This window comes from Pinus tabuliformis, chromosome 9 (genome assembly GCF_031772625.1).
Source record: "Pinus tabuliformis cultivar Carrire ecotype Pingquan chromosome 9, CPIR1, whole genome shotgun sequence".
NCBI classification, from domain to species: Eukaryota; Viridiplantae; Streptophyta; class Pinopsida; order Pinales; family Pinaceae; genus Pinus; species Pinus tabuliformis.
Window position 1 is genome coordinate 1,332,262,909 of NC_142307.1, and position 21,501 is coordinate 1,332,284,409.

The 21,501-nt window shown below is 38.0% G+C and overlaps 1 protein-coding gene across 1 annotated transcript in view; it reads right to left on the reverse strand.

The window, feature by feature from the left end:
- The window catches only part of LOC149153433 (uncharacterized), a 317,859-nt gene that overhangs the window by 72,476 nt on the left and 223,882 nt on the right, over positions 1–21,501 (reverse strand). Inside the window, exon 4 of the mRNA XM_089441125.1 lies at positions 13,442–13,476. Within this exon, the coding sequence (XP_089297251.1) occupies positions 13,442–13,476 (35 nt within the window). The remainder of the gene's footprint in view (positions 1–13,441; positions 13,477–21,501) is intronic.

Below are 21,501 nucleotides of genomic sequence, written 5' to 3' on the forward strand. Positions count from 1 at the left end.
TTTAAACATTGAAGCTATAGCAGAGCTAACAAGTAGCATTATTTTCATACCTAGAATTTCTTGACTTCTATTGAGGATGGTGGTCTTCTTCACGATCATCTGGAGCATCTCTTCTTCTTCTTCCATTTCAACCATTTCGATCATTCCTTCGATAATCTCTTCCTCCTCAATTATTGACCCTACTATTGTTACTTCAAGTGTTGTATCTTGCAGCATTGTTCTTCTCAGGGCAATCTCAAGCATAGTGACCTTTCTTGTGACAATTGTAGCATTCAATGTGCAACAATTCCTTTTCCCTTCCATTCCTTCTATTAGAGGTTTGGGGAGCAAGCTTCCTTGAGCTTGATGAACCTCCCTTTCCTTTCCTTCAGTTTCATGAGCAACAAAAGCAGAGGGCTCACCTTCATGCTTTTAAATCCTACCTCTTGAAATCATCCTAGATCCTTATTAAGTGCATTTTCCAACAAGCTCACAAAATGTCGAGAAACTATTGTTATTGCTTATGGTGGTAATGAAGGTTTCCCAAATAGGAGGGAGACCTCTAAGGGTTACCAACACCAACTCCCTGTCAGATACAATTTCCCCAACTCTCTGTAATTGATCTCTAAGACGAGATATCCTCGTGATATAAGATTGCACAGATTCTCCTTTATTCATTTTCATATCTTTGAGTTGATCTTTCAAGGAGATGATTTCATTCAAATTGTTGACCTCATACATGTCAGCTAGCTTATCATACATATCCTTAGACTTCTTCAAATTTCCAACATAGAAAAGTAAATGATCTTGCAAACCATCAGCAATAATTTTCTTTTCTTTTAACTCACCTTTCTTGTACTTGTTCTTGGCAACAGTGGGAACATTTTTCGGGGGCTCAACAGCTTTTCCTTTCTATGTATTCCAAGACATCATTGTCATCCAATATGATTTCCAACCTAATCTCCCAAGCAGCAAAATTTGATGAGTCTCCCAGCTTTTCAACTTCCTTGAAGTATGAGGTAGTCATTTTGACCTGTTCAAATAAATTCCTTCAACTTTTCCAAAGACGATTGCTCTAGCTTTTGTCTCCTTTGGGCTTGTACTTCACCTTAGCTCCAATACCATGTTAATTTTTCCATTGTTCTATGCTATGTGAATTACTTTAGCCCAATTCAATTCTTCAATAAGTAATCTTTTCAATAACAATTAATTCTTCCAATAATCACAATAACTGAAGATAGAACAATAAATGCAATGACAATAAGAGATAATCAAGAGCATCAACAAGAGACAACAATTTGGTCAAAGACCAGGGAAAAACCCCACAAAGGGGGAAACCCTTTGAAAATTCTTCTTCTATTAGATTGTCTTCAAATGTTTAGCAGAGAGTGCAATGTGCCAAATCCATAAATAAGAGTCAAAGTCAAAGCCTTGACTTATACAACAAATCAACCAACCAAGATCCAATATGCCAATGATGAAAAAGTCAAATCCGGTCAACTATTACAAAGTTTGCAATTCTAAAAAGTCAACACAGGCAATGTGCCCTAACCAATCAAGTCAATGATAGTCAAATAGCAGTCAAACAACCTCTAAAAAATTCGCTCAAAACAGCAGGAAGCTCGACCTCTTGAACAAGTCAAAGTCAACCCAAAACAATGAAGAAAACCAATCAAACTTCAATCAACAATTTGTGGTCAACATAGGTCAAGGTGCTCCAAATGCCTTGGTTTTTGTGCCAGAAGATATGACCTACCCAAATAAAATTTTCCCAAGAAATATTGAAGTCAAATCAAGCCAAAAGTGCCCAAGTCAATGCTAGTCAAAGTCTTTGTTTCAAAAAGTCAACTTAGAATTCAAAGATGCCCAGAAAACCCTTTGCACATGTGGAGAGAATATGTTGCCTCAGACGTGTACGAACCAATCAGATTGAAAGAGAGAAGATGTGTTGTGATGATGTCCAAATGAGCTTGAGGCCACTTGAATTTATTTGCAACTTTGGAGGGGCAATTTGTCCTTAAGCTGACCTTGACAATTTTTGTACATGTGGGCTTGACGTCAAAAAATACACTTTTCCTTATCCAAATTTAGTGCTTCCAAGGTCAATTTTAGTCCTCCCGGAAAGAGGAATCTAATCCAATGATTGGAATTTGTCACTACGTTGCCAAATTAACAAAAGTCACTTGATGGAGTCAAAATAATCTTAGCCATCGATTGTGATTAGATCGTGGTCGTTGGTTGCTCAACAAGAGATTATAAGAGCAAATCAATGGGGCTTTGGAGATCAACAAAGGAAGTGTGATTAGTAGTGATAGCAAGGGCGTAGAGGGAGACACCAACAACGGGGTTTCAACAAATCGTTTGGGAGAAGATTTCAAGAAAATATTTTTTCAGTGATTTCCAGTTTCCAATGACGGGAAGGAGATCAATTTCATCAGTAGAAAAGGAGGCCGAAATTAGCAATGTGAATTACCAATTTACCAGTGTGAGTGGTAGAGGAGCTCATTTTAGTAGCCAATTGTTGGAGACATTACCCGCAGGCAGAGCGAGTGGGCCAGACAAGTCACTGGAACTTGATTTGCTAGTAGATTAATTTTCCCAAAGACAGTGTGAATTTCTGGAGCAGCTAGTGCGAGTAGCAGAACCAATGCGAGTTGTCGAGAAGAGTGCGAGCTGCACAGAGGTCGATTTCATCTACAGAGTGTAGTGACACATCTTGAGTTACTGGTGGAATATGATTATTAGCATGCTTTCAAGACTTCTATATGATAGCTACATACACATGCATTGCAGACATTGCACTAGCATACATACTAATTTAATTATATAAATGTCTATGTATGGAAAATGAATTAGTTGTTAAAAGTATTACTTAGAACCTTATTTGTTAAATAGTACAATAACATATATTAATTTAATTTCATTAATAAAATTTTAATTAAATAATAAATAATTTAATGGCAGAAGTGTCCTCAGACACGTAATTTTATTAATTAGAAAAAAAATAATTACATAATTTGATTTTGCAAGAGTTTACACCTGAACATCCAAACACTCTTGCAATCAGCTATTTATAAGCTCCATGTCCTAACTACCTCTAATTATGGATCACTTATTAAATAACAAGTGTCCATTTACAATAAATGCTATTCAAACCAACTAGCTAACAAATCTCCTAAAATAGAGCCTAAGATACGACACATTTAGAGAGTCATATCTAGTTACAACAATATACTAATTCTAAATAATTAAACATTCTAGAATAATAATTATTAATTTAATATCTTAAATTAATAATTATTTTATTCTAATTTTATAACCTATGATAAGATTGTATTTTTGGATCATTTAACATTCCCCACTATGATCCAAAGATACATTACAACAGATACCAAGTTCATCCCTGAACTTAGTAAATTTTATTCTGCCAAGCGGTTTCGTGAAAATGTCAGAGATCGGATATTCGGAAGGACAATAAACTGGCTTGAGGACATCTTTGGCAATGAGAGATCTGATATGATGATACTTGGTGTCCACATGCTTTGTCTTTGAATGAAAAACTGGGTTCTTGGCAAGTTTGATGGTTGACTGGCTGTCAATGAATAATGATGTAGCTTATGCCTGAGAAATGCCCAAGTCCTGCAAAATTCAGCACAACCAAACAATTTCACATGCTGCTTCCCATGCTAAAATGTACTCTGCTTCTGCAGAAGAAGTGACCACTGTAGCTTGTTTCTTACAACTCCAAGGTACTACTGCTGACCCCATGTTCATTAAATAACCTGATGTTGATGCTCGATCATCAATACTCCCAGTAAAGTCGGCATCAGAATATCCACCAAGTACAAAATTTGTAGTCTTTGTGTAAAGAAGACCAAAATCTTTTGTTCCTTGGATATATCGAAGAACTCTTTTGGCTGCATTCCAGTGGCTGTCTCGTGGTTCCTGCATAAAACGTGAAAGAATATTGATTACATAAGATTCAGGAGGAGTATTTGTCAAATAAATCAAGCTGCCAATCAACTGTCTGTAAATTGTACTGTCCACCTTTCCCCCCCTTCAATTTTTGAAAGTTTCAAGTTTTGCTCCATGGGGATGAGAACGGGCTTGCAATCCTACATGCCAAATCGCTGAAGAACCTCTGCTGCATACTTACTTTGAGAAATGAAAATATGATGTGGACGTTGGAAGACTTCAACTCCAAGATAGTAGTGAAGTAATCCCAAATCTGTCATCTTAAAACCTGCATGTAACTCCTTTTTCACCTGTGCAATATGATCATCATGGTTGCCAGTAATGATCAAATCATCTACATACATAACAAGAATTACCATATATTTTCCCTATTGTCGCACATACAAAGTATCAACAGATTCACTTTGTTGAAAACCAACTTTCATAAGGTAGTCATCCATCTTTGCATACCAAGCTCAGGGAGCTTGTTTTAATCCATATAAAGCCTTGATCAATTTGCAGACTTTATGTTCTTGTCCTTCAATTTCAAAACCTAGCGGTTGGGTCATATACACTTCCTCCTGTAAATCCCAGTTGAGAAAAGCACTTTTCACATCCATTTGATGAACTTTCCATCCTTTTTGAGCGGCCAATGCAAGTGTTAATCGGATGGTGTTCCATTTAGATGTAGGAGCAAAAGTTTCCTCATAATCAATGCCTTCCTTTTGCGACAAGTCGTGCTTTATACTTTTCAAGTTCTCCCTTCTAATTATACTTAATTCTGTAAACCCATTTGCATCCTATGGGTTTAACATTTGATGGACAATCAACAAGTTTCCAAGTGTTGTTATCAATTACTGCTTTATATTCTTCAACCATAGCCTGTTGCCATGCTTTATGTTTTACTGCTTCTTTGTATGTGGAAGGTTCAGTAAAATCCTGTGCTATCAAGGAAAAATTGCCTTCACTTCTATGTGCCCTTCTGGTACCTGTTATATTCTACTCATTAGGCTTTACATCTTTCAAAAGTTGAACTGCCCATTTCGGTAGTTGGTGCTAACTTGTTTGCACTTCTGTAAAATCTCCATCATTATAAAGAGGATTAATATAAACTGATGTTCTTCGTTCAGGTGAAGAGTATGGAGAATCACTGTCAGAAGAGCTGCTGCTGCTTGGAGATGCAGATGAACTGCTAGAAGACCCAAATGATGTTGTTGATGTAGATGGACTGGATGACTCATCTTCAAAGGAAGGAAAATCAAGTTCATACCAATTTGGTGAAGTTGGTTGACTTTGCATTTTTCCATTTCTTTTACTTCCCTTAGTTTCTAACTTGTGAAGAAGATTTTCAATTTCTTCAACACTCTTACTCTCAGTTTCATAAAAAATGACATCCCTGCTCACAATGAATTTTCCATTGGTCAAAAGACGATACCCTTTCTTCTCATCAGAATAGCCAATCATTGTGCATTTTAAACTTCTTGAGTCAAGCTTAGTTCGTTTTTCTTTCGGAACTAAGGCATAACATACTGATCCAAAAACTCTAAGATGTTTAACTCGAGGTTTGAAACCAAACCAAGCTTCATAAGGTGTGATTCCGTCTAAAGAAGCAGTTGGAGATCTGTTTCTTAAGTAGACAGCTGTATGTATTGCTTCTGCCCAATATGTTGGACTTAACCTCTTGAAAGTTAACATGGATCTCGCCATTCCTAACAAGGTGTGATTCATTCTTTCGACCACTCCATTTTGCTGTGGAGTGTAAACATTAGTAAGATGTCGTCTTACGCCATTTTCATTGCAATAAGTTTTGAATTCATTTGAAGTGAATTCTCCCCCATTATCCGTCCTAAGAGTACCTATCTTTTCTTTGACTTCATTTTCAACAAGTTGGCTAAAAATTTTAAACTTCTCAAATGCTTTTGACTTGTTCTTCAAAAAGTAAACCCTAGTCATTCTACTGAAATGATTAATGAATAGTAAGAAATATTTGCAACTACCAAATGAAGTTTGTAGTGGTCCACAAACATCACTGTGAACTAGTTGTAGCCGCCTGTTTGCACGCCATGAACTTGTTGGAAAACTTTCTCGACTTTGTTTGCCATAAATGCAAGCTTCACATTTTGCATTTTCCCTTTTGAAAGTGGGAAGTCCTTTAACCATTCCTTGTTTCTACAATTGAGAAAGACTCTCAAAATTTAAATGTCCATACCTTACATGCCATAGTCTTATAGGTGAAATACCTGTAGTCACTGCCCCTACAAAATCAGAATGCCTTGGAATAATTGTCCCTTTCATCTGTAACAGTTTTCCATCTTCATAACCTATCATGACTGTTTTCAAGTTCTGTTTGACTGAATTAATCTTGACTAAACCATCTTCCATAATCACCTGATGTCCAACTTGTTGAAACGTGACTAAAGAGAGCAAATTTTTCTTAAAAGTTGGTACATACCATACATTGGAAATCATTTTTTCTCCAATGCCAGGGAGAAAAACTTTAACTGCTCCTTTCCCATAAGGAGTATGTTTTGTATCATCAGCAAGAAAAATGGAGTTAAGTTGGCAATCTTGAAAATTCCAAAAAAAATCACGTCGACAAGTCATGTGCTGAGTTGCCCCGGAATCCAAGATCTAGGCATCTTCATAATCACTTCTAAGATGGGATGAAAGTTGTGATACTGGTGAGGAAGTAAAAACATATTCTAAATTATCGTCATCTTGATCATTTGCAAATTGCGCTGAGTGCTGCTGAAACTTGGGAATTTTATTAAGAGATGTTCGACAATCTTCAGCATAATGGCCAACTTTATTACATCTTCGACACACAATTTGACTTAAGTCTCTTCCTCTTCCTGAAGATTGTCCTCTGCCTCTGCTTTGACTTCTATGTTGAGATTGTCCTCTACCTTGATTATTATTTCCTTGTCCCTGAAAATTGCCTCTTCCTTGGTTGTTTCCTCTACCTTGAAAATTACTTCTTCCTGAACTGTTGCCTCTATTAAAGTTGTTTCCTCTGCTTTGGCTTCGACCTCGACTTTGTGCTGCTTGATTCTGATTGCCTCTGCCTCTACCTCGAGAATTGTCTGCGGATGATTTACTAGTGTTGGCCTTTGTGAGAAAAACATCTTCACCAACTTTCTTCTTCTTCCCAAAGGTTTTATCATGTTGGGTCAACATTTCATAGAGCTCATCAAACTTTAATTTCTCTAATTTCCCAGTTAATTGTAAAGTCTCCAAAAAATGCGTGTAGGAAGAAGGAAGTCCAGCAATTACAATTGTTACCATAAAACTATCATCTATTGTTGGAAAACCAGCATTAATGATTTCCTGCCTAATATTCTTAAGTCTTGAGATATATTCAAGAACATCACCTCCTTCAGTCAATTTTTGTTGTAACAATTTTAATTGTAGATCAACTTTATTTGATTCAGGCTAAATATCAAAGAGGTCTTTAAAGGCTTTCAAAGCAGACCATGCATCTGTAGCATTTTCTATATGGACATACATTTCATCATTCACAAAAGATTTAATAAGAGCTAAGGCTTTGGCATTCTTAACTTCCCATTTTGCTAGTGCAGCTGCATCTGTGGGTTTATTCAGCTTAATATCTCCATCACATATACCCTGCCATAATTCATTGTAAATGAGAGTGCTTTCGATGAGACGGTGCCATGTTTTATAAGATTTTGTGCCTTCAAGTTTGTCGGAATCAGAAAACAAATTAATCAACTTAGACATTGTAGCGTTGAAGCTTCGCACCAAGAATCAGAACAAAAAATGTCAAGATGGACAACACAACACACCACGGAAAAAAAAAAAAAAAACACGATCTATCGGGGCTTGGCCTTGACCCTCGTATAGTCGTTGAAGTAGGAGAAAAATGACTGAGCTTTGCACTTGGCTCTAGTCAATTTCTCAAAAATTACAAGGTAACTTTCAAAATTTGACTTTTATAATGATGCTCTTGCAAAACTTGGTAAAAAAAAGGTTACCCCCCCCCCTCAAAGTAAAATTACTTTGAGTTACAATGTCACACTTATCTCTCCAGAAACAAATTACAAAGAAAAATCTCCTTATTACTCCAAAAAATTTACTGCCCTAAACATTTACAAATAACCCTACACACCTTATTTCTCCAAAAATATTATTTTACAAATAAGAGAAAATTCCTTATCTCTCCAAATTACAAATTACAAAATATGAAAAAAAACCTTATTTCTCCAAAAGTATTATATCCCTCCATTATCTTTACAAATAAACTTTCCAAAACTTTTCTCCATATACCCTCATTGAAAATCCACTTAAGTAACGTGCTTAAGTAACATGCTTTTCATTGTTCCACACAGGCTAGCAACGCTGGCTTCGCTGGCTGGCTGGCAACGCTGGCTGGTTGGCGCTAGTTGGCTCTCACGTTGGCTGGCTGATCATCAAATTCAGAGCAAATCACAGCGTGGGCATCATGGCATTGCCGATGAGGATGAAGGGCACTTTGCACAAAATAAGCAATTGACTGGGCACCAAAAATTGCACAGCAATCAGCAACTGGCACACTAAATACGGTTGTAGCTACGAGTGGGATCAAGCCCACAACGCGGAGGATTGCAGATAGAATAGAATAACAGACATTGAGATCCCTAGAAAAAAGGATCTATGAACTGATTCATACGTATCAAAGACTCCCTGCTATCAATTACAAGCATGCTTCATGACAAGAACCGTTAGGATCATCTTTTGAACCACCACAAAAACTGAGGCAAATATATCAGCATTATATTTAATTTCTATCAATAAAGTCACTTTCCCCGTAACTCTTTTTAAATCCGTTCTTCAGTTTACACGAAGGTTCAATTAATCTGAAGTTTCAAAACTGTGTCATTTCAGAATAATCTAGGCGGAACATGTTGCAGAGATACGAACAATTGGAGCTCCGAATTGCCCTCTCTCGCAAATGCAATTATGCGGAAGCATGCAAGGAATTGGCCGTAATCTTGAGAGGGGGATACAGCAAGGTGCCGAAGAATTTGCAAGCGCTATTGTTTCAAGATACTTTTGCTGCATTCCGTCTTCTATCTGAAGTGGGTTCAAGTCAAGGGATTTCAGCGGTGATTGGAACAAAGCCAAAGGATCCTTTACAAAAGGTAAAAATACGAGTACACGGCAGCCAAAATCCAATCATGGGTGACAAATTCAGTAGCCGCCATGGACAAAAGGGTGTTTGCTCACAGTTATGGCCTGATGTTGATATGCCGTTTTCAGCAGTTACAGGAATGCGTCCAGATCTTATAATTAATCCTCATGCGTTTCCATCTAGAATGACTATTGAGATGCTTCTGGAGTCTATAGCTGCTAAGGGTGGTAGTCACCAGGAGGGGGAATAATATAGAAAATGAATTTTAATCCGTGGCAACCAAGCAAATGCGCAATAGGGGAATAATACAAAGAATGATTTTTAGATTTAAAAATTTAAAATCAATGATACAATTAAAGTTCAATAAAGTTCATTTCCAGAAAAAAATAGATATCAAATCAATAGATTGCATACCAAATATTCACTGACCAAATTAATGGAGTTTTCCATGTGCCTGTAACGCTGGAATCTCCTCCTCACATCCACTGCAGCATTACTGGAGCTATAATACCACAATAATGGCAGAAGTGTCCTCAGACACGTAATTTTATTAATCGAAAAAAAAATAATTACATAATTTGATTTTGCAAGAGTTTACACCCGAACATCCAAACACTCTTGCAATGAGCTATTTATAAGCTCCATGTCCTAACTACCTCTAATTATGGATCACTTATTAAATAACAAGTGTCCATTTACAATAAATGCTATTCAAACCAACTAGCTAACAAATCTCCTAAAATAGAGCCTAAGATATGACATATTTGGAGAGTCATATCTAGTTACAACAATATACTAATTCTAAGTAATTAAACATTCTAGAATAATAATTATTAATTTAATATCTTAAATTAATAATTATTTTATTCTAATTTTATAACCTATGATAAGATTGTATTTTTGGATCATTTAACATAATTATTATTACAATGGACAAGATTTATTTTACTTCATAATCTTTGGGCAAGTCATGCTAAGGTACTTAAAAAAAATCCTCTTCTCGAAGTCGGTTGAGATGATAAAGTTAAAAATCCCATTTAATGTATAATGACCAACTCAAGTAATAATATATTAATGGATAAGGTTAAAACTTAAGATTGATTGGAGGAAAGGAGGGTGGGGTTTCTTCAGAGGGAAGAAACCTTCCCTATATAAAAAAATCTAAATGAGAAGTGAGAGCAGGGGGGTTCTTCTAGGGGAAATTTGGATATATGGAAGAAATGGAGAATCTGGGAGAGAGAATTTGGGAATGAGTCTTGGGGCTCAGATTTTAGCTATATACCTATGAGATTTAGGCCTTGTTCTTGGGGTTTTGGGCACGGGGGCTAGAAGACTTCAATCTTGAAGTCTTTTGGGTCTGGGAGCCAGAGAGGCTTGTTCCAGATTGGCTAGGAGGAATTAGTCGGTTTGGAAGCGGAAGCTCAAGACTAGATTCAGGATTCAACCATGGATCAACTTCGTCAATGTTAATTTTAGGTATGTTCTATGCTTAGAGCAATTTTTCAATTTTCATAGTTAGCTCAATATCTTTTCCAGATTAGCAATCACATCAGCATTAAAGTAAACTGCAGATAGAACATAAACATAAATCGCAAAAGACAAGCCAAAACAAGAGAACACAAGATATGGCACTAACCAGGGACAAACTCCGATGTGGGGAAACCCTTTGTCAATTCTTCTTATATGTTCTTCAATAGTTCAGCAGAGAGAGAGAGATAGTACATGTACAACAGAAGTCAACACTTCGACTTTCTATATAAGAGAATAGATCATCTCTACATGAGATCAGTTGAAGACATGCTGCTTCAACTGATTCTCCAAGGTGACTCCTTCACCTATCATTGTGTTGCATCTCGTCCACATGCTGCACCTCACCGTGCTGCTCCAATCACTGAGTTGCTCTCATCACGGATCTGCACTCAATGCTGCACCTCATGCTGCTGCTATCACAGTGTCTAGCACTGCTGTACATAGTGCCACTGCTGCACCATGCTTACTGTGCTACTGCTGCTCCTATGTACAACTGCTACACTAATTGCCATTGCTGTTATGATTTGTAGTCTTCCACACAGTCAGGAGATAAGTCTTTTTAGGACTGTAGTTTACCTTGGAGAGCTTTCTCTCATGCCACGCTGCCCTTTGAAGGTGCTGCCCACCCTTGACAGTCTTTAACACAACCTCAGTTGTGTGCTATGGCTTGCAGCCTAGCACAACAGCTAGTTGTAACTTTTGACCTTCCCAAATGATACCCAAACAGTCTCAAACAGTAGCGTTGCCTTCCTCATGAACATGGCCAAGCTGACAACACTTACCTGCACTCAAACGCATACTTCTAACCCTTGACAATGGCTTTGTCCATCTCTTATTACAGTAGCATTATACAGCCCTTAGAACAGGTCTGAGGCAGCCTTTCTGGAGGACTGTTCCATCCTTTATGAGCTCTCAAACAGCTCCCTCTATCCTCTGCCTTCTAGCAAGATACACGACCTCCTCTTCAGCCCTTCAGTCTTCCTTTATCACACAGTCACCTACAGCAAACACACTGTCCATTCTTAGTGCTGTGTTAAGACACTTTCTTGCTGTGTTCTAGGGCTACCTGTGCTGCGTCTTAGGGTCTTTACATAGCTGAGTATTAGGGCTCCATTGACAGTGGCTTTAGGCTTCTTTGACTGCGAATATAGAGCTTCTTAGGACAGCGGACTTAAGGCGGCTCCCTGTTTGCTGCGTATTGGAGCTTTCTTGACAGCAAGTAGGACAGCGTCCTAGTCTCCTTTATGACTGTGGATTTGGGACTCCCTTTAGCTGTGTTTTGGAGCTCTCTTTACAGCAGATTAGGGCCTCTCTTTAAGTGTAGATTAACGCACCTTTGACCTGCGGCTAGGTCACTTTAGGACTGCGCATTAGGGCTTCTCCTTCAGCTGTGTATAGCCCTCCTTCACTGTGGCTAGATCTCCCCATTTGGACAGCAGCTAGGCTTCCTCCTTGAGCTGCAAATATGACTCCCTCTTGACAGTGTATAAGGGTTTCTTTGAGCTGCGTATAGGTCTCCTCTTACCTGCAAATAGATCTCCTCATAAGACTGAGGCTAGGGCTCTTTAGTTCACTGTGTCTAGGGCTCTCTAAAAGACCCTTTCCACTACGTCCTCCTTGAGAGAGGACAACCCAAACAAGTGGAGAGGAGAGATCAAGAGATATGAGTGTGTAAGGAATGACTCTCAAGTCATCTCCTTTTATACTAAAACGTTGACCACTTGTGGGGTTTATTTGGGTGCTGGCCGACCTTGACGAATCGTCCCATAACACAAATAAATTCATATCTTCATGAATACTTATCGGAATCGGATGATATTTAGATCAATCCTACACCTCTCGATGAGAGGGATCCAAAAAAAAAAAATCAGTTGCCATTAATAAGATGACCCACATGGAGTTTGGCCCTAGTTGCCAATTTTAGCAGTCAACCAAGAGAAACCAGATATGTGAAGTTGTTTAATTTTATACATGTAGTAATGAACTTTTTATGATATACATATGGTTGAGGTAGATGAAACTTGTGATTAATATATGATTGATATAGATGAAAACCAAAATTTCAGGCTTTCAACAGAGGGAGACTCTTGTGTCTCTATATTGATTTAGTGAAGAGAATACTGTTTGCCAGAGCTTTGCCAATGAGAGGCAAGCAGTTGCATTTCTCAAATTCTTGAAGAATAATAGTAATAAAACCCTCATCTGCAGAACTGGTTTTCCCCACATTGGGGTTTTTCCAAGGACTATTGTCCAAAAACCTTGGTGTCAATATTTGTGTGTGTGTGCATTATTTCACAATTCCTGTGTTTATTTGTGAAAATTGCAGTAGTGAATTAACCATTATTTGCCAAATTAAATTTATGAGGACAAATAATCTCCAGTAGATAGAATATTAAATTTCAATTGTTGCAATTAAGGAAATTTCACAAAAATTGTTTAATCACGACTACCACCACTTCACAAATGCAGATACAGACAACAAAGAAATACAAGATCAAGATACAGTGTAACTGATAAAGTCAGTATTGATGTCTATTTCAATAGAAAACATAGCTACACAAAAAAAGAATGTGTACCAATTCATTATCTACTTAGAAGTATAGATATTGCAGGACAAAGACACACCATAGGAAAAAAAGGAGTGCTAGCTAACCTCAACTATTTAGAGACTATTACACTGCACTTAAAATCCCATACAAGGATGCCTCTTCCTATTATAAAACAGATTGATGGCTACTGTCAAATCTCAATGAACGCATACAAATTGTTGATTCATGCATTCACATCCAGTTCAAAGCTTCAGCCATGGAGGAAATATACAAAATATAAGATTACTAGTTTAGCAATCACCTGGAACAGGCCGTATAAGCTGGAAGATTGACAAACTGCAAAAGCCAACAAGGAATTTCCTGAGCAGAAAATATTTGTGCGCACAAGTGTGTTTCATAAGGAAAAACCTTTAATGATTTATCATCACACAAAAGTATCCAACAAATGCAATGCTAGTTGAGCCATTTGTTTGTCATGTTTGAATTTTCATGACATTGCTAGGATTAAGAACATTTTGATACCTCATCTATTCAAAAGGAAATTTGAATCTTGATTGTAAAAACTTCCTTCCTCATAGTGAAGGCAATTTAATTATACTAAATCTCTCCTTGTATGATCCATTGTTTCTCTGTGCCTTACATTTTCACTTAGGCCCAAGCGCATTTATGAAAGACCCAACCTTTTAGATAAATCAGTAAAACATAGAGAATTAAATTAATGACATAATTTTCCTCGCTTGAACCATTACTTCTCCATCCCCACTATTCTCTACATTCTAAATTAGCTACATGAGACCAATGTCTTTAAGATGCTCCATGTCTTTCTCACTCTGGGATGCACAGGCTATTGTCAAGACTCAAAACAGAACAAAGAGAAATATAAGGCTATTAACAACTCAAAGGAAAATGTTTACAGAAAAATTGAAAAAAGAAAGAAAACGTCTTTTAAAGCAAAACGAATTCATTACAAGATACACAATTCCTGTGTCTCACAATCAGCAAAACCTTCCAGTGCAGATATAGCAGCCATCCCAAATTTAGAAATCAGGATTCAGGAAATCGCCACCCCATTTTCTTATAATTATATATTTATATGAAAAATAAACTGACATTTTTAAATTAGAGTTGGAGAATGTTAGAATTCTAGATTTTAACACCATAAAATATCAGAATTACAGATTTCTACATCATAAGATAAGATAATTTTCTTAATGTCCAAAGAATGACCACAAAAGTAGGTCAATGGGACTGAAGAATACAATTAGTATGAATACAATGTGGGAGGGCAAGCACAGCTTCTAGAAAATGCCTAAAATAACATAAAAAATAAAAATAAAAACAAAAAGAAATGTCAAATAGCACACTTTACATTTCAGTAAACAAAGTTATGCTTCAATGATCAGTATCATATATGTAACATCATACATAATCTGAATTTCAGATTTCTACATTCTAACAGCAATCATACTTTCTACAAAATCGTAATGTACACCTCTTACCCCTGAAACCTGTCCCAGAGAAATTAGGCACGGCACATGAGACTAAGTCTCTCCTCTGTTCTAACAGGAGGCTTCTATGAAAAGATAGAGGGATAACAAGGACACTGGGCACTTGTTTATTCCAATTATTTGGCTTCAGTTCTCTTGCCTTTCCTCCCATTCCTTTTGTTTGAATGTGTGAGAGAGCACATTAGTCACTGAGAGTGAGAGGTTGCTTTCACCCTGTGCATGTGAGTCTAACCTTGCACATGGTAAGAAAAGGTGCTTGGAGGCAATTTGATGTCCCCTGGAATGCTTCAATGTTGAAGTCAATATCTCCAAATTTTGTAGTACAGCAGCTTTCGATTAAAGGTATCATCTTATTTAGTGGCTAAATCTCAGTTGTTTGATGTGTTTCCTCACTCACTTGAATTTTCTGAATTAATTAACATTGGGAAAACACTCCTGCTTAATTGGTTTTATTCTCCACCTCCCCAGAATTTGAAGCACTATGGTCACAGATATTAATTTCTAAACTTTAAGCTGTTTTGATTATCTTACACACAAATATGCACTTTGTAAGAGCAAACTTTAAGTGCTTTAGAGCAGATTTGCAAGGTTACTGTTACTGCAAAATCTAGCAGGCCTAGTGCACAGTGTAGAGACCCACTAGGCAATCTAGGTCTTGTTACCCACCACCTGTGGATGATATCTATAGGAGAATTTTTTCTCCTACATGGTCCTCAGTGGGCAGCCAGCAGCCCCTTGCAGCCACCAGATAGTTCGTTGTGCCACCATCTCTGCCACCTGAGATAGCCATTATGCTTCCTCACCCATTTGTCATCATAGATTGTTCGAAGTTGGGTCTTCCAAGCCCAAAGGTATGGCTTTCATTATGTAGTTGGTATTTTTGTTTACTTATCATGGACACTTTTGGGCATGGATTAGTGGGGAGATTAAGCAAAAAGAATGGATTGGTTTGTACTCTTGTCCGCTCTGTCCAACATCGCGGTTAACCTTGTACCCTAGGCCCGTGGGATCTCCTTTATTGGCTACTAGCTTTAGGAGTGGCACTACATGGGAAATCCCGATTTTGGTTGCATGGTCCTACTTCCCAATACCACATACACACTCCCCTCTATTCATTATTACCCCTTTTCACATATTTCCCATCTGGATCCACATTTGTCCATTGGGTCCACAAGGAGTTAGCCTCCCCCTCCCCTTGTCCACACTTTGGGTCGGCCCTGGAACGATGCCCCAAGGTTGATGCAACTAAAAAAAAACAAAAAGCATAATTTGGCCACTCTCAACAGGAAATGTACCATAAAATGCAAAAGATGGGTGGGACATACAAATTTAGCACTTGGACAAAAGCCCAACATGAGCTCTACCCCCATCATTATGGCCATCACCCTCGTTCATAGGACCCCTTATATTGGCCCCCTGCATCATTAAGGAACCCATGATTGTCCAGACTCCAAACCTTTGGTGGGCGATGAACTATCCAACCTTAAGGGGGTATTCACTGCTATCTCATTCGCATCATGCTCTCATCCCCTAGAGCCCCAAGCAGTGATAAAAGAAAAATTAATAAAAGGCAAACAACATATGAAGAAGGGTGGAAAAACAAAGGTCGGGGTAACTCATGTACCACGATTGTTGCCTCCTACATTCATACGCCCAAGTGTGGGCTTCCCTTGTCATAACTACCCTTGTACTATGGCTAGCATGTAGCTTGGAGCCTTCCCCTGATGCCCCACTCCATTCCATCATTATATCACATGACACCTACCACTTGATGGATGTACCATGGACCTGTCACTCCCTTCGAGGCTGAAATCACCTAATAGGGTCCTTGATTAACCTCCTTCTTGAACTTGGAGACACGTGTACACTCTAAAGTCCATTATGGAAGGGCATGCCACAGTGAAGTGTCAAATTGGTTCCATGAATTGTAAGATCATTTACTCAATTACAATGATGATTTGTTGTATTGGAAGGTGAGGAGACACATTGGATCTTATACAGGATTGCAGGTGAGTCATCATCTTGGGGTTTGGTCTTGTTATACGAGGTCCAAGCCCTCCAAATGGTCATATTGGCATTTGTAGGGTGTGCATTGACAGCCATGGGTCTCCACTATAGCAGAGAGCAGATAGCTATGCCATGGGATCCTTCAATATCATCCATTGCTCACTTGTGTTATCTCCAAAGACTTCCCCTCATGTTTGATATTTGAATCCCAACAAGATTTTCCTCTACAAAACTTCAATCAAACATTAGTCCCATACAGATTTAGCAAATAAGCAATGATAAGAAAACTCTAGAAATTTATTGGAAAATAACTAAAGATTTCCACACCTAGAGCATAGTCCTAAATCAATTGCCAATGCAAGATAGCTTTATATTAACAAATCTACAAGAGCATATGGAAATAAAATAAATCAAAGCATGAGCAAAGGAAATTATACCAATAGTGAGTCAATCATCATACTCCAAAAGAAGAACAACTCATGAATGAACCCCAAAGTCTTTTATTGCAATTGAGAACAAATGTACATAAGAGCAAAGTTTTCCCAAGCACAATAGCTCATAACATCATACAATATGAAAGCCCATGGCTCTATTATATAGAGAGTTGGAAGCAAATCCCAATGAAAAATGACAATTTTATTACTCATACCCCATACAACTTCTCTAGACATCACTTATTACATTACAAATACAATTTTATTAAAATTTCTGCAATGCGAAAAATCTAAAAAATTAAAAAATAACTACTTAGACCTAACCAAATTCCACGAAATTTTTTGTATGATCTAGTATGGTAATATACATCGACTCTAGACACTAAGATCTGTTAGGGGCTCAACCTTCAAACCGTCACCCTGGCTTTGGGGTAAAATGTGAGTGAAAAAACCCAAAAAATTATCCGCCTCTAAAAAAGAAGGGATAATTAACCAGATAAAAAAAAGCACTCCAAGGTGTACTCGTTTGCTGATCGAGTCCCAACATCCTAGGCTTGTTACAGACTCAATAATCATCATTACTAGTATCACTTATTACAATTCCCCGCAGGGTGTGGAATCTAGATACAAGAAAGATGATGAGAAAATAGAAGTAGAGTTAAAAAACTATGTTCACTGATGATATCTGATGGTACAAGTGTCCTCTGGATCATCCTTGGGCATGGCGTCTTCATATAATCATCAAGTGCCACTCCAATGGTCAATAGGTGGGACGTGGTTCATCCTTTCCCCACGTGTAGGATCCTTCCTACAATTGATTGTTGTGACTTGTGTTTGTAGGATGTGGTTTATCGTTTCCCTACATGTGATCGTAACTTGTGTAGGTAAATGATAAGACACATCCTAGGGAAATGATGAACCACATCCTATGTGATCTATGGTTCATCATTTCCCTACATGTGATTGTAACTTGTGTTTGTAGGATGTGGTTTATCATTTCCCTACATGTGATGTGGTTGCTCCATAGGATGTGGTTCATCATATCCCTACTCTCGGTAATTTGCATACATAGGATTTGGTTCATCATTTCCCTACTAACGGTGATTTGCATATGTAGTATGTGGTTCGTCCTTTCCCTATGGTTGTGAGTAGGATGTGATACATTCTTTCCCTACTATTGATTCAGTGTCATCCTACCCATGTAGTCCCGAGCACATGGGAAGTGCCTCTCATCTGGACAATGAGTTGGGAAAAGTGGTTAGGGACCTAGAAGAATAAGGTCATATATGCCACTAAAAGACCCCGCATGGATTACTATTTGAAGCCCTAAACTGCTTCCTTCTTTGTGACAGTCAAATCAATAATCGTAAGTCATCTCTGAGATAACCTTGAAGCATCTGAGCCACTGTTGTTAAAGGTAGAGGCAATATGACTTTATATATATATATATATATATATATAAAAAGTTCATTTCTGCTAGAAGGCTGACATTCGGTTTACGTCAAGATAGTCAATCTTCGTTATAAGAAGCCAACCTAATTGTTGCCTTGGTTAAGATTTCAGTAAATAACTTAAATCTGAGTGTGTGAACATCATTTTATGATGGATTTCTTAGTCTAGAACTATTAAAGAGGTCTGAGACATTAGACTATAAAAGAAGCATCCATTGATGATGGCTTGGCATCATTAAAAGACAATCAAGGTGCAATACTACAAGAATAAGGTCAATTTAATGCCTCTAAATGTCTTGGAAGGATAATGACAGCAATGCTTTGATGTTAACAAGAGGCATGAACCCTTGGATATTGAAATCAAATGTATGCAGGGAAAAAGTCAAAAGGGATTGTTTGCTTCCACTTGAAACCCTAGTTCCTATGTTGATGATGAGGGTTTTGAGAAGAAAAATCTTAAGCCTATGATCTAATCCACTTAAAAAAGAAACTATAATGACAAAGATGATGTGAAACTATAATGACAAAGATGATGTGAACGAGATAATGTGAACTCCTTGATGATATGATGATAATGTTGATTTTGGGTAGCATCAAATGTGCTCTAGCTCCAAAATTTTGTGGAGGGGCTAGAACATATGAGATCTCCAAGACCTAGAAACCGTTTCGAGAAATTCCACCCGGGTGAGGACTTATTAAAATAATTAATATTTTTAAAGGGTTCCTAAGTCTAAACTTAGAAAAATAAAAATATTAATGGATATTAATAAAGACATGGGTGAGAAGCTTCCAAGGGACGAGGATCATTCTGTTTTAATCTTAGCCATTGATGAGAGACTTAATCTCAGTCGTTGATTCATCAATGGGAAAAATATAAGAGAAGGCTTGAGAGTCATTTGGAAACACACCAGCAAATACTCAGTATCCCAAGGAAAATCGATTCTCAAAGAGAAGGAGATCGATTTCAGAGGGAGAGTTGCAGGGTGGAGGAAGAGGAGGGCATCAGCAGCAGTCAGTGACTGAGGAGGAGGTGACGCAGGGGTATTAAGAGACAATGCAAAGGGAAGTCGCAGTCCTCATGCAAGCTGACGCAGAGGAATGTAGAACCACGCAGAAGTGACGCAAGAGTGGGAGAAGGGTCTCCAGGGTGTCAGAAAGTTTCCAAGAGAGGGATGAACCTTGCCTCAGGTGTTTTCTCTCAGTAGTAGCTCAGTTTCTCTATAAAATCATTCCTTGTAAAGTGATTGTTTTTGAAGATTGATAAAACCCTCATTTGCTGCACCGGTTTTCCCACATTGGGTTTTCCGGGGACAATTGTCCAAAAACAACTGTGTTGATGCGATTGGTTCTTGTGCTTGTTATTTTCTCTATGTAATTATGTGATATCTACAATAGAATTTATCTCAATGTTTGCTGAAGGGATTTCATAAAGAACTTATTGTGAGAAATAAGTAGGTGAAATAAATCAGTTACTGCAGTAGAATTTCGAGTTAGAAATTTTCACATGGTATCAGAGCAGAGATCCGGCAACAGGAGAGAAGAATTTTCTATGGGTCAAGAGCATGATGCAGAGGTATCAACTCAGAGGGACTCACGAAGATTTCCAGAAAAAGAAGAAAGCATGAAGAACATGGATCACGATTATGTTATCTTCCAGACTAGAAGAAGAAGTCGCTTGCCTAGCAAGTTATGCCTCCTCTGAGGTTTGGTATATAGATAGTGAAGCTTCCTGGCATATGACATGAATACGATAATGTTTTTCAAATTATCAAGAAGAAAGGATGAATTTTCAGATCACCATGGGAAATAAGGTAAAGTGTACCCCCGTAGGAAGAGGTACTGTAGTTTTTCAAACCAAAGCAGGGAAGCGGCTTCAAGCAACCAATGTGCTGCATGTGCCATGATTGGGGATAAACTTACTCTCTCTATTTCAACTTCAAAACAAGGGCTATGACGTTTTCTTCATTAAGGAGAATGTATATGTCAAACACCCAAGTTGGAGAAGGAAGGCCCAGATTGGAATCAGAAGTAACAGGTTGCATAGATTACAACTAGAATCTCCAATGGCACTGATAGGCAGCGACGGAGATAAAGATTTGAATGAACTATGGCAGAGGAGGATGGGACACTTACACCATGGGGCTCTGAGAATTCTCGGGAAAATAGTATTAGGAGTTCCAGAATTAAGTATGAAACGAGATGATGTATGCAAAGGTTGTGCTCTAGGCAAGTATGCCAAAGCAGTGTTTTCCAGAAGTAACAATAGGGCTTAGAGTGTTATGGGATTGATACACTCAGATATCTGCGGACCAATGTCTACAAAATCTCTTAGTGGTATTGAGTACTTTGTCACCTTCATTGATGACCATTCTAGGAAGACTTGGATCTACTTTCTAAAAACCAAGGATGAGGTTTTTGGTCGATTCAAAGAGTTCAAGGTTCTAGTAGAGAATCCGACAAGAAAGAAGATAAAAGTATTGCACTCAAACAATGGTGGAGAATACGTTGACAAGAACTTCATTGATTTTTGCGCTAGGGAAGGCATCAGAAGAGAGTGGACAGCTCCCTACAATCCGAAGCAGAATGGGGTAGAAGAAAGGAAGAACAGGACTATTGTGGAAGCAGCTAGGGCAATGTTGTATGATCAGGATATGCCCAAATTCCTGTGGGCAGAAGCATGCAGCACGACAATTTATGTCCAAAACAAGACCCCTCATAGGGCATTGGGCAAGATTACTCCAGAAAGTGTCTTTATCGAGAAGACACCTGATGTTAGTCATTTCAGGATATTTGGGAGTTTGGCATACTGCCATATACCCGAAGAAAAGAGAAAAAAATTGGATCAAACTGCAGAAAAAGGATATCTTGTGGGATATAGCGTGAATGCTAAGTCATATAGAGTCTATCTTCCAAGGAATAAGAAGGTAGTCGTTAGGCGGGATGCAAAGTTTATGGAGGACA